Below are 16,896 nucleotides of genomic sequence, written 5' to 3'. Positions count from 1 at the left end.
CCCCCTTTCAAAAGGGCCTGAATATGGTTTTTCACAAGACCTATTACCATGCCTTATACCTCATTGTAATCTACTGGGGAGTTATTGTGCATTTTGTAATGGAGGCTAAATTCCTATTTTTCATCACCTGATTAGTATTTCTGAATTGGCTCTGGTGCCAAAAGGAATATTTTCCCTTACTGTTTCTCCTTTTCAGTAGTAATATAAATATAATAAAAAGCAGTAGAATACATCCCCTCTCCAGAAACAAACAAAAACCAATTACAGTCAATCCTGAGGGAAGTCTTCGGTAGAGAAAGCCAAGAAAAGCATAGAGAAAGCTGAATACCTCTGCTTTTCTCTGTTCTCTCTGTCTAGCTTTTTAGGATCATATTTTCACAGACCAGTTTGGATTCTTTCATGCCCAGGTGGGGAGGAGGAATTTTTCTCCTCAACGCATGATTGATGTGTTGAAATGTAAGCAATTTAATCGGAGAGAGGTCCGCTTGTTTTAGGGCTTATTTGTGATGTGTGTTTTCTAGCTATAGGACAAAACTCTGGGCAGCCCCAGCAAACAGACCAAAGAGGCATTAATGAAGGCTCAGCCTGCTAGCTCATCGTCCACCTTCCTTGCCTGTGGCGGACAGGAAGAGTGCCTGGGAGGATGTGGAATCGAGGAAGGGTGATTCCCTGTCCCTGCTCTCTGGCCACTGCCGCCGTCCTGCTGTGCACGTCCTGGATCCTCGGGTCCTTGAAGCAGCTCTTGCCCTTCCCGCCCTCAGCTGTACATCACAAGGGGGGCAACTTCGGCAGAGAGTGTATCCCAGGCTGCTCTGCCATGGTTTTGCTTTGAGGGCTAGTTTTCTTGCTTTGATCATCTCACTACCCTAATACCACTGAGCTACTTCTTTCCCTCTTCTGTGTCACCTAATCATTTACAAATGAAATTCCTTTCCTTCTTTCTCTGGCTTCTGGCTGGAGGGAGATTGAAGGCAGGAGGGTTCTCCCCTCCCTCTTGGAACTGGGAGGCAATGGCTTTCCCACTAGGACGTGGGGATGCCGGGGTTCCAGCTTCACCAGGATGCCCGACTCAGGCTCTGGTCCCTCTGTCCCCCCACCAGAGGGCTTCCTGCTTTGCTGACATCTGGTTTTGGCTTCGCGGTTGCCTGTTTACCCTTGCAGCTCCTCCACCATCCATAAAGCCTGTTTCCAGCATTGAATTCCCTCTGTGGGAGATCCTGAGTGGTTTCATTATCCTGCTTACTCTTTGACTGCTACCCATATCCCTGGGTATGTATATCCCTACCAAATATACCCTGGTATATTTGTCTCAGCCCGGCAAGGACAGCTCCTCGATGCCACATGTTTTATTGTCACAAACAGGTTTTTTAGAAAGTTAATTCAGACCAAGCATGATGCATTAATGCTAATGTGTCATCTCAGTGGGTCACTGTGAATACTTATTGCTAAAAACTCATAAGGTCAAATCTGATATCTGATCTCTTAGAAGGGCTTAGATGCACTTTTCTCAATAGACTTGAATCAAGCAGAACATTAGCTCTTCAAAGGGTGAGCAAAGATGTCTCTCGAAAAAAAAATGAGGGTGGGATCGGGTCATTGTACCTGCGGCATAGACACGGGAGTGGGGTAGACCTGCATCCCACCCCCAGATCTTCCAGGTCTTATCTGAGTGAGCCCAGTCCCTATGTGTCTCTGGCCTTAGCGTTCTTGAGGAAAATGAGATAGCATAGACAGAGGTGCACATGTGGACAACACGTGTAGAAAGCCTGGCATAGGAAATGCTTGGTCTTGCCTTTAGAAAGGCTGCTTTTCTTGTTTTGATTCTCACTAATGTTACCATGCTGCTTCTTTCCCTCTCCTGTTTAACCTAATCAGTTGTAAAATGAAATTCCTTTCCTCATTTCTCTAAAGCACAGCTAAGGTGAAATTCTTAAAAGGAACTTTACTTGAAAGCCAAGGGAAACCAAAAAGGAAGTAAGCGGATCCCAAAGCAATAAAGCCACGCTCATAATGGGGGGGGGTGGTGTCCCTGAAAGGCACTGGCCAGTGATTTTTTTTCTCAGGGACCTGGACTGCCTATCACAGATGCCCTCCATCTCACCACCTCTGGCTGCGAGGCATAGAACATGGATTCTCACCTAAGTAGATATAGTGTCCACTTTCAAAGACAGATTTTTATTCCCCCAAAATAAAACTTACCCTGCTTTCACCCTGCATGGGTTCCTTGGAGGTTTTATTTAAATAAAAGGACTGTCCCCTTCTCAAAGCATCCATTCATTGTGTTACTCCTGAACCTACAATCTTTGAGCCAGAAAAGGTTCTGAGAACGCTGCCTTTCAACAGATTAAACAGCCTCTGGGTCCTGGAACCGGTACTGGGATTATCGGGTTGAATGGCAACCTTGCGTACATTTTTACCTCTTTAGAAGTTGCAGATCAAAGGAACAATTCTGGTTGAAGCCTGAGGTCTCCCTTGCTTTCGTAATACTTTCTTTTGAGGGTTCCAGAGAATCAAAAAGGGAGCTATAGAAATTAACTAATCAAGGGACCACTTTTAGCATTCTGTTCAAATATAGCCACTTCTGCAGACACAAATAAAAAGATTCAATCTTCAAATAATGTTTTCTTGCTCCTACCAAAGAATAAATATTCATCAGTAATCCTCAAGCCTGGGCATCTTCTGGACCTCTCTCCCAGCTAGCCTCTCAAATACTACTGCAAAGGAAAGTTAACTTTCCTAGGAAAGAAAAGGTCCCCTCAGAAGCTCATCCCACATTCCTCTACTCTATTCCTCTTCTAAGACAAGAAGGAGAAATGGGTTTCTGTTATCTTCAAGAATAACCAGAAGCTTCTACAACTTACCTACATCACCAGGCATAGTCCTAGACATAGAAACCAACCCACGTAATGTAAAGAAGTGGGATACATGACTGCTGGGAGCTCCCAACTCAGCAATGATCAGCATGTTTTAACCGCTCACATTTCCAGAGCCCTGGTGCATGCTGGTCTGGTGCTTTTGAACAGTTTTTCAGGTGACTTGGGATCACACAACTCCGTCTTCTTTGAGGAAGTCGTACAAACACAGGGCATCGTCACTCTCCCAGCTGAAGACCTGCCCTAAGGGAGGGTGGACGATTTCTGGGCCAAGTCAATCTCTGTTGAATTGAACCAGGCTGACATTCCTTGGCCTGTGCTGGTTGTAAGTGGTGTGCTGCTGAAACACTATAGCTGTGCTTGACGCCTGTGCTCTAGTGATTTCGACAGGAGGGAAAATAAGTCTCCTTGATGCACGGGAGGGGGTGGAAATGTTTAAGTAAGTCAGTGAGATTTCAGTCATTCAGAGTAAATCTGCATCTCATCTATGCTCTTAAAACTTTGTATTCTGTCCCCATTTCCTTAATTCTATTATAATATCAAAGCAGCAACTCATCTGAAATTTGCTGTTGATAAAAAGGGAGGTGTATATTTATACATGTATATTTACATTTAGGTATGTATTTTTAATTAATATTGACTTTTATTTCCTCTATTGATTCTATTTTTTTAAATTAGGACTAGAGGGAAGATCTACCAGTTGATTTTCAGTGTAATGGCTTGAATTTGCAAGAAGTAGGGTTTTAGTATAATGTGTAATAATGTCATATTAGGGGTTTTTTTGTTTGTTTGTTTACTGCTATAATGAATTACCACAAGCTTAGTGGCTTTAAACAACACAAATTAATAATTCCACAGTAGTGTAGGTTAGAAGTCTGAAATGGGTCTCACTGGGTTAAAAATAAAGGTGTTGGCAGCCAATTCCTTCCGGAGGTTCTAATGGAAAAACCGTATATTGGTTCACCTTTTCCATCTTCTAGAGGCTGACTTCCTTCCTTGGCTCTTGTCCTCTTCCATCAGCAAAGCCATCAAAGTCAGGCCAAGTCTGACTCACACTGCTGTCTCTCTCTGATAACACTTTCACTTCCCTCTTCCATCTTTTAAGAGCTCATATGATCACACTGGACCCACTGGGAAAGACCAGGATAATCTCCCTATTTTGAGCCTTAACAACCACATCCACAGAGTCCCTTTTGTCATGTAATTTAATATATTTACAGGTCCTGAAGATAAGGGTGTGGACATCTTGGGGGGAGGGGGACATTATTCTGCCTGTCACAATCTCATAACTAAAAGTGCCGTCATTTCCTACCTTCTAGAAGTAGCATAAACCACATATTGATGGTTCTGCCACTATCTGTGACCACACATATCTTTCTCCTCCATTTGGAAATGCCATTGCCAGATATTACAGAGAACTAGAGAGAGGGGTTTGGTAGCACTAATGGACTTACCTATGTAGCTGTGTGCCAAGAGATTTTCCTGGGTTCCTAATTCAGCAGCTTCATCTGAAGAATGTAGATAATGGTGGGAGCTTCATGCAGATCCTAGAGCTGTTCTGACAGCCACAGAATCCTGAAAACTGTACATCACTTTACCAATGAAAGGGAGGGTGCAGTAGCTATCCCAGTGTGTTCTAGGAACTTGAATACATAAAACCACCAAGAAGGATCATTTAGAAATTTAAAGTTTTTTCCTAAAATTACAAATTGCAAAAAAAAAAAAAAAAAAAAGAATCTTAACTACATTACAGGATGAAATCGCTCATTTCCTTTCTAAATCAATACTTTATCCCTATCTCCTGAGATAGGTCATTTTAATCTCCATACATGTTTATCTTATTTCGCTTTTTCTTCTGCTCTGATGTTTGTTATGCTTTGAGTAGATATTGATTCCCTTCTCATTAAGCCTGCAAACATCTAATCATTCCTATCTGTTTGGTTTTTTTCATTTTTAATAATTTATATTTAAATTCTGGCAAATTGAAGGTCTAATTTTGCCCTTTGAATGCCTCTGCATTCAAGTTATTCAGGCAGATTTTATCTCTTGTTTTTTTTTTAATTCTACTTTAAGTTTTATAAAAATGGATATTTCTTATTATCCCCAACCCATAATTTTCTTTAGCGAACTTTTTGTTTAATTTTCTTTTGCCTTAACATTTTATTTTTCAGACACCTCTCATTGAACCTCACGTTCCTCTTCGTCCTGCTAACACCATTAGCAAGGTAATGGGATGTAGGTGGGTTGATGAGCCGTCAACTTAAGAAGTGGTTACTTCTTAAGTAACCGCTGGAGGTGGTCCATATGTCAGAGCATCATATCAGGAAACCTTGGATACATTTTCTAGACACAGTAAATATCCAGTGTGTTTCAGTTCTTAAATAAAACAGTGACATGTCAGACAAGCGAACAATTTAAATGTGTGAATGAGTTGTATTTGGTGAAGCCAGAGTCAGAAAGTGATTTAAGTATTCATCTAGGTTTGTTTGGTTTTTTTTTTTCCTTATATAATTTCTCCTTCTTCTTCTTCCTCTCCTTTCACTGGATTAAAATCCAGGTCCCTTCAGAGAAGATCCTCAGGGCTGGAAAAATTTTACGAAATGCCATTCTCTCTCGAGCACCTCACATGATAAGAGATAGAAAATACCACCTGAAGACGTACAGGTATGTGCAATAACCCCAAAGCCCTGGGCCCTTCAGACTCATGTCCAGGGAAATTGGAACAAACTTGTATTTTCTTGTTTTCCATCTGCGGGCAGCTTGTCTTCTAATCCTCCAGGTTCTGGAACATCTAAGCTTGTTTTTGTCCCCTGCTTAACTTTAATTATCCTTCATATTCCCAGCAATTACTCCTAAACTAATTTGCTTGGGCATTAGTTTAATTGTGATAAACAAAGAGAAGAAAAAATTTTTTATTTATGATTGCTAATTTTTTTAGGCAAATCATTTACTGAGCATTTATTTACTCTTGAAGCCCTCTGCCAGGCCAGTTTCCATACATTATCCTATTTCATCCTTACCACAACCCTGGTGGTAGGTGTTAGGCCATTTTTCAGATGATAAAACTGAGGCTCAAAGAGATTAAATAGTTTTCCTTGTCCAAGTCACAAGTCTAGTGAGTGGCAAAGCCAGGATTTAAACCGACCAACCTTGGTTGATGTCCAAGCGCAGTGATCTTCAGTTCCTTCTATTATTCATTCATTCCTCAAATGTATTAAGTACCTACTGGGCACCAGATGCTATTGTGTTCTAAGCCCCAAGGATACAGGAGTGAACAAAATTGTTATACAATGTTCTTTACAGAGTTTATTTTCTACTGTAGGGTTTCATTCTAGTATAAATATAGTGAGATAGGCAACTCTGTATCACATCTATAATCATTTACAATAAGGACTCATTAGAGCTGTCACTGGAGTTAAGACCTTATTTAGCTGAATCTTCTGGGATGACTGAAGAGTGGAGGTCAACTGAAGATTCATGTCTGCTCTGGGCTTTTTTTTTTTTCAATTTGACAAGGATTTAGGAACTGGAATTGTCTATGTATGGCACACAAGTCTTCACTCTCTCTTTTCACCCATGGATCACCCTCGTAACCCTCTCTCAGCAATCTCTCAACTCTCCCATTTAGCCTAGACATGACTTCAGAAACCGTCAGACCTGGCATGAGCCATGACCCATTTGATTCACATGAACCAAATTCCTAAGGCACAAGGAGAAGCTAGATGATGAATTTTAAAGTTATCATGAAGGATATATATCTTCCTAGTGACTATCAACTATGACAGAACCTGTAAAATTAGACCTGATTCACCCTACAGCGAACCTTCGAATACATGTGCCTGAAGATCCAGTCTTTTTCCCAAGGACGGAGAAAGAAAAACATGGCAAACTCTTCTCTGTACTCCATGCAAACAAACCCTCTTCAGCTCGTGCTTGTCATGAACATGTTTACAAGACCCAAACTGACAGTATATTTTTTACATTAATTGGCCTCTTCTTGGATAGAATTTTGGAAATGAGATAGTCTTATCAACACATTCCATTTCTTAAGACAGATTATTCATCTAGCCCTTTTCATGTTGATATTTACCAGCTACCATTTTGGATTACTGCATTTGGAACTCCAACCCTAGAGGTTCATTCTTTTGAGTCTGTGGTCTCTACACACTGCTATAATTTTAAGAGAAGTAAAGGTTTAAAAAAGAAAAAAATCATGTGTCACATGTTCCCAGAGAGTTAGAACACCTTAACTCATTAAGAAATCTCAAAATCTCATATGGCTAAAGGACCTTTTTCTTTTTAAGTCTTTATTATTTTTTTTTCTGACTTAAGATATGACTATGCTTTTCCAAGTGTTGACTAGCATTAGGGAAATTCCATTAAAATATGTCATCTTTGTGACAAAATGGAAACCAGTAGTCAGAAACCATAAACTCTTTCTTGCTCCATAGTGTTAACTTTTTAAATCCCTAAAATATAGGTGTCATGTCTGTTCCACACCCTATGACACAAATTAATGATCTGTTGGTAATAACCCATGGACTCAATTGAAAGCTGAAGGGATGATTTCTTTTTTCTGTATCCCAGTTTGAGTTCCTTGCCCCCACACCTTGTACTTCTCAGTTCCATCTCTCTCCTTCCTATTCTCCACCTCCTTATGTCACTGCTGCACTATTAGAGCTTTGAAGTCTCCCCAGATGCAGTATCATCCCCAGTGATCACCATGCTAAGGTCTGCTGTTAATTCTGAAGTGGCTAGAGATCATTAATGGAGGGGAAACCCAGTGATTCCATCAGATGCAAACGGCAAGACCATGTGTCTTTGCTCTGCTTCTGATCGCAGGATTCTCATACCCTGTACAAGGGCCCAGGTGCTCTGGGATCATCTCAGATCCTTTTAGTAAAGACAGTCATTGAGTTAAAAGCCACATGGATTTAATTTTTTATTCTTTTATATGACTTTTCCCATTAAGAAATTCTCAAATTAGAAGAGGCATGTTTTGACAGGTCATATGTTTAGGATGAATAGTAACTAGGTGCACCCTTTGCTCACTGAAGTTCTTTATGGAGGTATAGTCTGTTTTCAGGGCAGCCCTGGAAACCTGATGACCTTCTCAGTACATTTTCCTGGTGAAATATTCCAGGGTTGGACCTGGATCCGGGCATCCCAGGAGCTTGGACAGATCTCAGAGTGCCTAGAATATTAGAACTGGAAGTGGCCTTAGAGGCCATCTTTTCTTCCTTGTTTTTTTGTTTTTGTTTTTTGTGTTTGTTTGTTTTGTTTTGCAAATGAGAAAAGCAAGAATCAGAGAGTTTAAACGATATGGCCCTAGTCACATGGCTACTAAGTAGCAGACCCACTGCTGTATCTCATGACCCCTCCCAGGCTAAGCCTCTTCCTAAAGTGCACAGTGCCGGGAAACTTCCAAAAGGTTAAACTAGAGAGGAGCTCCCTGAACTCCACCCCAGAGATGGTGCCATCCTTAGCTGGGGAGGGGAGGCCACTAGTGACACAGACCCAGCTGCTCTGTGACTTCCTGTGTTGTCCCATAGGATCCGCTCCTAAGGCTTCAAGATTCCATTTCCACCTTTGAATCATCATGCCCCAAACACCTGCCCTTCTCTCCCACCCCAGTGTGTGTGTGTGTGTTTATGTTTCCTAACTAATGCACGGAGTTTGCCCATCCCAGCAAACTTACCACTGAGGGGCAACTTGGGGGTGAATGTGTGACTATTACAGAAAGCGTGTGGAGCTCCTCAGAAGACAGGCTCTGCCGCAGTGCTGATGCTCATTATATAGGACTTTTTTCAAAGAGATTTGCATCGCTAATTGCTTGTTTCTCCCAACACCCCTATGAGGAAGATCAGTAGTATTACTTGAAAATATAAAGTGCTATATAATTTTGCACTTATACAGCGCCTTTCATGGAGCACCTCCAAGTGCCTCACAAACATTAACCCCTTCCTCACAAGGCTCAGGTGAAGGAAGTCAGAATTCCACTTTGCCTTCCTTTTACACAGATTTTCTGGGACGGCCCTGAGGCGAAAAGGTTTCTGTCCCTGGGATTAGCTTGTTAGGTCATGTTCCCCATCTCATGGACCTTCAGTATCCCCTAGAGCTGCAGTTGGTAATGCTCTTTTATTGCCTGGAAGGTTCCCCTGTGAGCCGAGTGGTTTTACTGTTCTGTGTGAAAATTTGAGAACCGGAGGCCACACTATGCCATGATTTGTTGGCCTGAGACCTCTTATGGTGGAAGAACGCAAGCATTTCAGGAAGGTCTTTCAAAAGCCATCTCCCAGCTTTCGTCTGCAAGGGGATGACTTCCCACCCTTTGTGTCCCCCTCTCCCTAGGCAGTGCTGTGTGGGGACCGAGCTGGTGGACTGGATGCTGCAGCAGACTTCATGCGTTCACTCCCGAACTCAGGCTGTTGGCGTGTGGCAGGTGCTGGTGGAGGACAATGTTCTCAACCATGGTAAGATGAGCCACGGTCCCGGGAAAACCCTCTGCAAGGGCTAAGTGCATTTCCCCCGTGAGTTGTTGCTACAGTCCCACATGGTCAAGAACTATGATCCCTTCAGGGGCCTGCAGAGCTAGGATCCTCATTTAGCAACACAAATGCAGCAAGTGGAGGCGATCGGTTGCTCTGTTCCCCCACTGTGCCTTCCTAACTTGGGAGAATGTAGAAGGGAAAATGAAATTATGGCCAGAGTGCATCAGTTCCAATTATGTTTATTAGTTTGCATTCACGGCTCATTGATCGTGTGATTATACTCTGAGCACAGCCATCCTGTCGCAGGGGCGGAATGAAGAGCAACGAAACGTGTGGCTGGGCTGATGGTGTGAAAGAAAGTAATGAATTCCAAAGCTGCCTTTTAATGGGGGTGTCATCTGGGAGGGCCAATTTGTACACACACAGGATGGCCATATGGCTCGAATGCAGATTCTGATTCAGCAGCTTTGGGATGGGTCTTGAGGATCCGTATTGCCAGCCCACTTCTACCTGAGGCCCATGCTGTGGTCTGGGATCACATATTGAGCAGCAAGAATCTACTCCTCCACTGCATCTTTCTGTAGTGTCGGTGCTCCATCCTGAAAGGGGGCTTTAAAGCCTTAAGATATAGCAATGAGAGATTCTGAGCCAACTGACTGTCCCACCAAGATCTAAGTCTTTTTCTTTAAAAGGAATGAGAAAAAAAAAAAAACAACAACTTTTAAAATCTCAACTGTTCCTTCTAAGGTTATACGACCTAGAAGCTTGGTCTAGTCAGTTTTGTTCAAACAATTAATTTTACTCTAAGTTTTTTTTTCCCCCCCAGCGCAGACAGACATGTTTACAAACAGCACACACAGAAAGAAAGGCATGAATCCTGATCCCTATTAAGTAGGGTTGTTTGAAGTCTGGGCTCAAAAACCAGTATAGAGCATCATTTAGCAGTTGGTTATTTTCCTATTAGGGGCACAGGGCCCACAGGCTAGAAAATGTCACCAGAGCAATTTTTGCGGGTCAAAGTGCTCATCTCCGAAAAGTTGGCAGGCTCAGCATTAGACAGGGGCAGGGCGAGCTGGAGCCGGGCGGGTCCGAGAGGGCGGCGAGGTGCCGGGCCGCGGCGTGGGAGGTCACCTCTCCCAGCTGCACGGCGGTGGGCGAGGCGGAGGGAGGGCCCTAGGAGGCTCAGCACTTCGCTGTCACTTGGCTCTCACGGCCGAGAGCTTCTGGTAACGGGGCTGGGAGGCCGAGGGACACCGGGTGACGCCTGCCTTCATGTTCCATCTAGTGGACCAGGAGCACCACTTCCAAGACAAATATTTATTTTATCGATTTCTGGATGACGAGCACGAGGATGCCCCCTTGCCTACTGAGGAGGAGAAGAAGGAGTGTGATGAGGAGCTGCAGGACACCATGCTGCTGCTGTCGCAGATGGGCCCTGACGCCCACATGAGGATGATCCTTCGCAAACCGTGAGTGAGGGCGCGCCGGCGCCCCCTGCAGGTCCCCGGGGCCGCGGCGGGAGCGAGGGAGCCGGGCTGCTTTCCAAAGTCCCGGCCTTCACCAGGGGCCCAAGGAAGAGGCTCTGAGGGGCGACACAGCAGCGTTTGACCCCCCCTTCGTCTTATTTTTGAGCTAGAGAATTCCATTTCCCTTCCGCATGAGTTAAAACCGTACAGATTTTTAGCGGTTGGTTCAGGATGTCAACACGGAATCCACCTATTAAACGACCTTTGGGCGATGTCGAACAGAAACTCCTCAGTTTCTGTGCCAGACTGCGACAGCCCCTTTCTTTCTAATGCAAGAGGATGAGGGTCATCAGAACGCCTTCCATCTCCCCCTTCCCTCTCAGCCAAAATCGTCCCCCCCCCCGCCCCCGCTTCAGTTACAACCCATCAGCTATGTTGGGGGATTCTGAAATGTTTAATCAGGTGGATTCGGGAAGAAGTTACTGAGCCCCTCTTTTACTCAGGGAGCTCTCCCGGTTGCTCTGGGGCATGCAGAGAAGCATATGCCACGGCCCCAAGCTGGGGGAAACCTTTGCAATAAGGGATGACTGGGCACTTGGTTCTGAGGCCACCGCATACAGGCTTGTGTTTTTCTTCTGGGAATAAAACGGCCCTCCACCCTGCGACCAGGGCGAGCAGCCATGGATGTCGCTCTGAGTCACCGGCTTGGCCAGCCTCCGTTTATTAGCGGGCCTTGACAAGAGCATTGAACTTTGCATGTCTTTTATGTCCACTGGGCCCTTTCCAAAAGTGCCAAGTCCCTCAGACCAACTTCCCCAACATCTGCCACTTAGACCAACTTACAGTACTTCTCAGTGCTCCTGTTTCCTTCCTTCAATATATTTTATTTTTTTGTCAAGTTATGTCCCCTTGGTCAAAACTTTCTCTTGAGCCTTCATGTGCACACCATGTGGATCAAAGGTCTACCCTGATTCCAATTAGCACCATCATTTTTAGCTTTAGTACATGGGTTCTGATTTGGTCCTTTTAGCCTCAAAACCCTTCCTTCAAACAAACATTTTATGGAAAAATCCAAACCATCAAACAGAAAAGCCAGGACTTCACTGACCTAATTATAAGTAGCATCTGAGAATATTGCCCAGGCAGTGGGTGCTGTATCTGCAGATCACAGGTGTGGGTGGCTAAGGGGACACAAGAGAATCATCAGGACATGGAGGACTCAGATGAACACTGTGCTAACCCGTGTTTTCTTTCACATCAGCCTGCATCCCCTCTCCCTGGATCCATCCACTTCTTGCTGCCACTTTCATTCAAGCCAACACCATACAGTGGTTCTGAATCAGAAGTGGGACAGCTCCTAAGGGGCATTTAGAAAGGAGAAGGGTGTTTTGGTTGCATCAGTGCTTGGGGGAGCACACTTCTGCCATTCACCTGGCGGTGGCTAGGACCAAAGGATGCTCAACACACCCAACAAGACCTAGGACCCTACACAATAAAGAGCCATCCTGAAACTAATGCTGCTGTTGAGAAACATTTCTTTAGGTTGGGAGTTTCTGAAAGGCAAGGGCACATCTCATTTTACTTCATTCATTCATTCATTTAACCAATATTCGATACACACCTATTTTGTTTTAGAAACTATGTTAGTTGCTAAGGCTGAAGCATCAAATAAAAGGGTTGCATCTCCTTGCTGGAGCTTTCTGCCTAGTCCAAGAGACAGACCTTCAACAGTTATGCAAGGAATAATTTTATCATAGCTGTTGTACATGCTACAAAGGAAAATGTAGTGAATATTAATAGAATATAATATGGAAAGGGGAATTTAATCTGGCATAGAAGTTAGAGAAAGCCATATTCCTAGCTCTGTGCATTCCACCCAGCAGACCATCATTAACATTTGCTGGGTGAATGAATGGTCAGACGAATATATAGTCCCAGCTAATGTGCCCTCAGCTCTTTAGTTGCTTCAAGGGAGGCAAAAATGCCATTTGATTCACAGAGATTTTTGAGTATGGGCCAAAGAGGTTTTTTTTTTTTTTTTTTTTTTTTTTTGAGGTTTTGTTTTGTTTTGTTTAAGTAATAAAATGGTTCCTGCCTTTGGAAATTTTATAATCCAGTAGGGGGAGGCATTCCCAAATTAGATCCTGATGCAACAAATATTTATTGAGTGCCTGCTGTGTGCCAAAAACATTCATGCTAATTGCTTGATTCACCCCCACAAGAACCTGAGAGCTGTTTTCATGAGTGACCCTTAGAAATAGGAACCTTGTTCTTGTGCTTCTTTTCTTCACTGAATTGCATGATCCTTGGCAGCCTGAAGATTCTTCAGAGAAAACTACATTCCAAAGGTTGGATTTTTCCTGTCAATCACTGGAAAGTACAGGTTTCACCAGTATTCCAAGACACATCTCTTGGGTGGCCTTGGGATTTTTCCTGTCTTTCTGGGTTCTGTGAAACTACAAAATTCGAATCGAGCTGGTAGTTCTTCTGACTCAGTACTCCTTTTCTTTCTGTTGGAAAGACAGCCCCTAAGAGATGAGAGAGGAAAGTGAAAAAGTAGGAATCTCAGGGGACAGACTTTCAAACCCTACACACACACACACACACACACACACACACTTTTGGAGGAGAGTCTGATAATGACTTTGGAGCTTCTGTTTTATTTTATCTAAGTGGAAAGGCAATATCCTTAGTTGACCAAGAATTGCCAGTATCACTGTTACCCTTAAAGAGACTAGCTGAGCACTTTGCTCCTCGAAACTTGAGGGCATGTTCAAAGGTCCTAGAAATGTGGACTTTTTACTGCCCAGACAGCCAAGTCATTAGGAAATGTGGAGGCAAGAGATGCATTGGCTCCATATTGACCGGGGCAGGACCCCCCCAATTTTTTTTAACTCAGCACAGCTGCATTTTATAATAGTCACCACTGCTGGAGGGGCTGCAGAACTCTGATAATTACTGGGAAAGAAATAACACAATATTCTTTGATGAGAAGATTACTTTGAGAATTTGATTGTATAATGAAGATGTTGCTTTGAAAGGTACTTCCCATTGTTCTGAATCTGAGACTCGCTAGCAAAAAAAAAAAAAAATGTCACTTGTTTTGACAGCCTACTTAGAAAAATTCTCTGTTTATTACATTAACTGCAGCATTTTAACTGTCAGACTATGAAAGAATGTTCTGTAGTTTAAAAAACAGAATAGAGCTTCAGGGGAAATTTTTTGGCATACTCTTGTTGCTATTGGTATTGAAAAAAAAAACATACATTCTGAATGTGAAATTAGCTTTTTGTGTGGTGGCAGGCAGAGTGACTCACAATGCCCATCCTGGTTTCACAGGTGCAGACCTGGATGGCATTGGGGGGAAAGTACTATAGAACAGTGACAGTTTGACGGTGCTGTTGTTGTAGCTCACAGACAGGGCCATCAAATCTCAGATGAGCTCTCGGAGCTAATTGTTTTTATTTTGCTTTGTTTATAAGTCTAAAGACAAGAGGTTACCCTACAGCAAGTAGATACAGTGGAATTCCTTGCCAATAGAAATGTTCCTTCTGCTTACGTTTGAGCAGACTTCGGATGGGGGCCACAGGCAAGAAGATGTACCCTGACCAGATAAGCAGGGGTTTATAAGCTCAGGGGCCCACTGGATAAAAAGAGGCTTCAAGGACACAAAGAGGGCTCTGGTCATACTTCTATGCCCCTCAATCTCTTCTTCCAAGAAAAGTGAGTTATGATGTCCCACTGTTGGCATGATCCGTCCAAACCCAGCCTAAAGGTGGGAGGGAAATGAGATAGATGCCATTTGCCAAAGGTAGGTCTGCAGTTTTGAAATTCCTTACAAGTCTAGAAGCTTAACTAGTAGGGAAAGGGTTAAGTTACTTGGCTTGAGCAGAAGAGGGGAGATATATATATATATGTATATCAAAGAAATAATATATAAATATGTAAATATGTGTAACAAAGACATGATATATGAATACACACACACACACACACGCAGAATTCTTGGCAGATTCTGGAATCTTCCTAACATGTCAGGAACTCAGAAAGTTGAGGTCCTTTATTTCATGGGATAAATTAATATTTTCTAACATATGCTATAGGGCATAAGTTTAAAAAGAAACAATTTAGATGATTAAATGATATGAGAAAATACGCGGTGGGAGTGGGAGTGTTAATCGGATCAGTTGGCTGCATTAAGGCAACCCCCACCTGCTGTTCCACATACTTGCTCTAGAGGGCATTTGAGAGGCTGTGTATTTTCTCTAAATTAGCAGAGCCTCTTTTAATTGGGTCTTTATCTGTCCAAACTGTTTTGAGGGTGTGAAATTTGAAATCCTGATAATTACAGGGAAATTTGCTTCCTCAGGGGAGCCCAGATTAGCAAGCCTAAAATCAGTGGTGCCTAGGGCTTTGATTTCTGTTGGGCTATGCCAATAAATGTTCAAAGTTATGAAATTCATTCTCAGATACAAATCAGATGAAAAACGAAACATGACTTACAGACCCTAATCTTTATGAACTGAGAAATTCATTGTGAATCTTTTCTTTCACTGCATGACAAACTTTGCCTTTGTTTTTTTCTGGAGAGATTGCTGTGCCCTAAGTGAAAGCTTGTAAAATTTACCAGAAGAAATGATTGCATTAAGTGGGCCATTTCTTGGGTTTGGATTTGTTGCCTCTCCCCTATGAAGGCAATTTACTACTTAACCCTCCTGTCTACGTGCCCAAGCAGCCAACCACTGGATTACTGCCATTGAGATTCAGATTTGGGAGAGGGGAAGATGGGTGTAGCTGCCCATTTACAGCGTAGGCCTCATTATAAGATTACCTCAAGGTTTTAATGACTTCTTATTGTTAAAGTCAATGTGTTCATTGCAAAAATATTGGAAGCTACCTTAAAGAGTTAAAGAAAAATAAATAGCACCTGCAATCCCATCTCCCAGAGATAATTATCAGCATTTTGGTGCATATCCCTCTGGTCATTTTTCAATTCCTAACTTTTTGCCCTTAAAAATACATTGTGGTATTCTCCCTTAACCTTAAATATTCTTCCAGGATAGGATTTTTAATAGGTGCATAGTAGCCAGCCTTCTGAATGTCCCTAATACATTTAGTCCTTGTTGAATGTTAGGCTCATTCTCAAGGCCTTTCTTTCCAGCAGCAAAATAATAATAATAATAATAATATCTTAGTGCTCTTTTTCCTGGAACAAAGAAAGAACTCCTAGCCTGACAGGAGTGCAGGGGTGGGCCTGGGGCCAGAAAGATGTCAGGAAAGTTCCAGCAGGGAACAATAAGCTGTTTCACACTGAATGAATGCCCAGACTATGAGTGCTAGTAAATGGGACTGGAGAGTTTGGCCCAGGTCAGATTGCAGGGGTGGGGGTGGGGTGTCTGCTGTGTACCATTTGTGCGATGGATAGTATTTTATAGCCATTCGGGGACCACTGAAGAGCCTTAAAGGGAGGTGTGGTTTGCAGTGAGTAGGTTTCTCTGCTATCTGTGGAGATGCTGAGACTAAAGACGTGATGCCAGATAGTGAGTTCTTTGAGCTTAAAAATTAATTCTATCATGAGAAATTAAGGACAGCATTTGAGACACATGCATTTGACCCACAAGACTGCTGAATAAAGTGAAGGTTAAGACGGAGCTCCAGAGCCCTGGATTCTAGTCTCACCAAATCACCAGTGAGTACCTAACATCTCCAGATTACAAATCTCTTAAATTGCAAAGCGGGTGTAAGAATACCTGCTTACCCTCTCTCAACCTCACAAGCAGACTGGAAACAGAAAAGGAAGTGCAGTTATATTCAATCACAGCCAACATTTATTGAGCACATGTATGCGAGGGACTGTGCTCAACAAATCTAATTGAATTTTTTCAACAGAACTAAATATCATCTATTAATACTAGGTATTAATATCATCTCCATTTTGTGGATTCGGAAACGGGTGTAGGTTGAATCACTTCCCTGTGTTGGACCCAGGATTTGGTCCAGGTTTGTCTGGCTCTGGAATCTGTGTTCAGGACTGTGGTCTACCACCTTTCTCGGGCCAAAGAGGGT

The 16,896-nt window shown here is 42.9% G+C and overlaps 1 protein-coding gene across 12 annotated transcripts in view; it reads left to right on the top strand.

Moving 5' to 3' along the window:
* RAPGEF4 (Rap guanine nucleotide exchange factor 4) overlaps window positions 1-16,896 on the top strand; it is a 301,768-nt gene that overhangs the window by 211,254 nt on the left and 73,618 nt on the right. For 9 of the 12 annotated variants that reach the window (XR_009351882.1, XR_009351885.1, XR_009351884.1 and 6 more), the window contains 4 exons: window positions 5,045-5,098; window positions 5,431-5,537; window positions 9,225-9,346; window positions 10,650-10,833. Coding sequence is in view for 9 of the 12 variants with exons in the window: in XM_059167023.1 (XP_059023006.1) it covers window positions 5,045-5,098; window positions 5,431-5,537; window positions 9,225-9,346; window positions 10,650-10,833 (467 nt within the window). In the remaining 3 variants the exon portion in view is untranslated. The remainder of the gene's footprint in view (window positions 1-5,044; window positions 5,099-5,430; window positions 5,538-9,224; window positions 9,347-10,649; window positions 10,834-16,896) is intronic. The other 3 variants (XM_059167024.1, XM_059167022.1, XM_059167028.1) reach the window with 1 other exon arrangement.

Source organism: Mustela lutreola, chromosome 3 (assembly GCF_030435805.1).
Source record: "Mustela lutreola isolate mMusLut2 chromosome 3, mMusLut2.pri, whole genome shotgun sequence".
In the NCBI taxonomy this organism is placed as follows: Eukaryota; Metazoa; Chordata; class Mammalia; order Carnivora; family Mustelidae; genus Mustela; species Mustela lutreola.
Note: the sequence above shows the minus strand (reverse complement) of the source record. Positions and strands in the feature narration are given on the sequence as shown.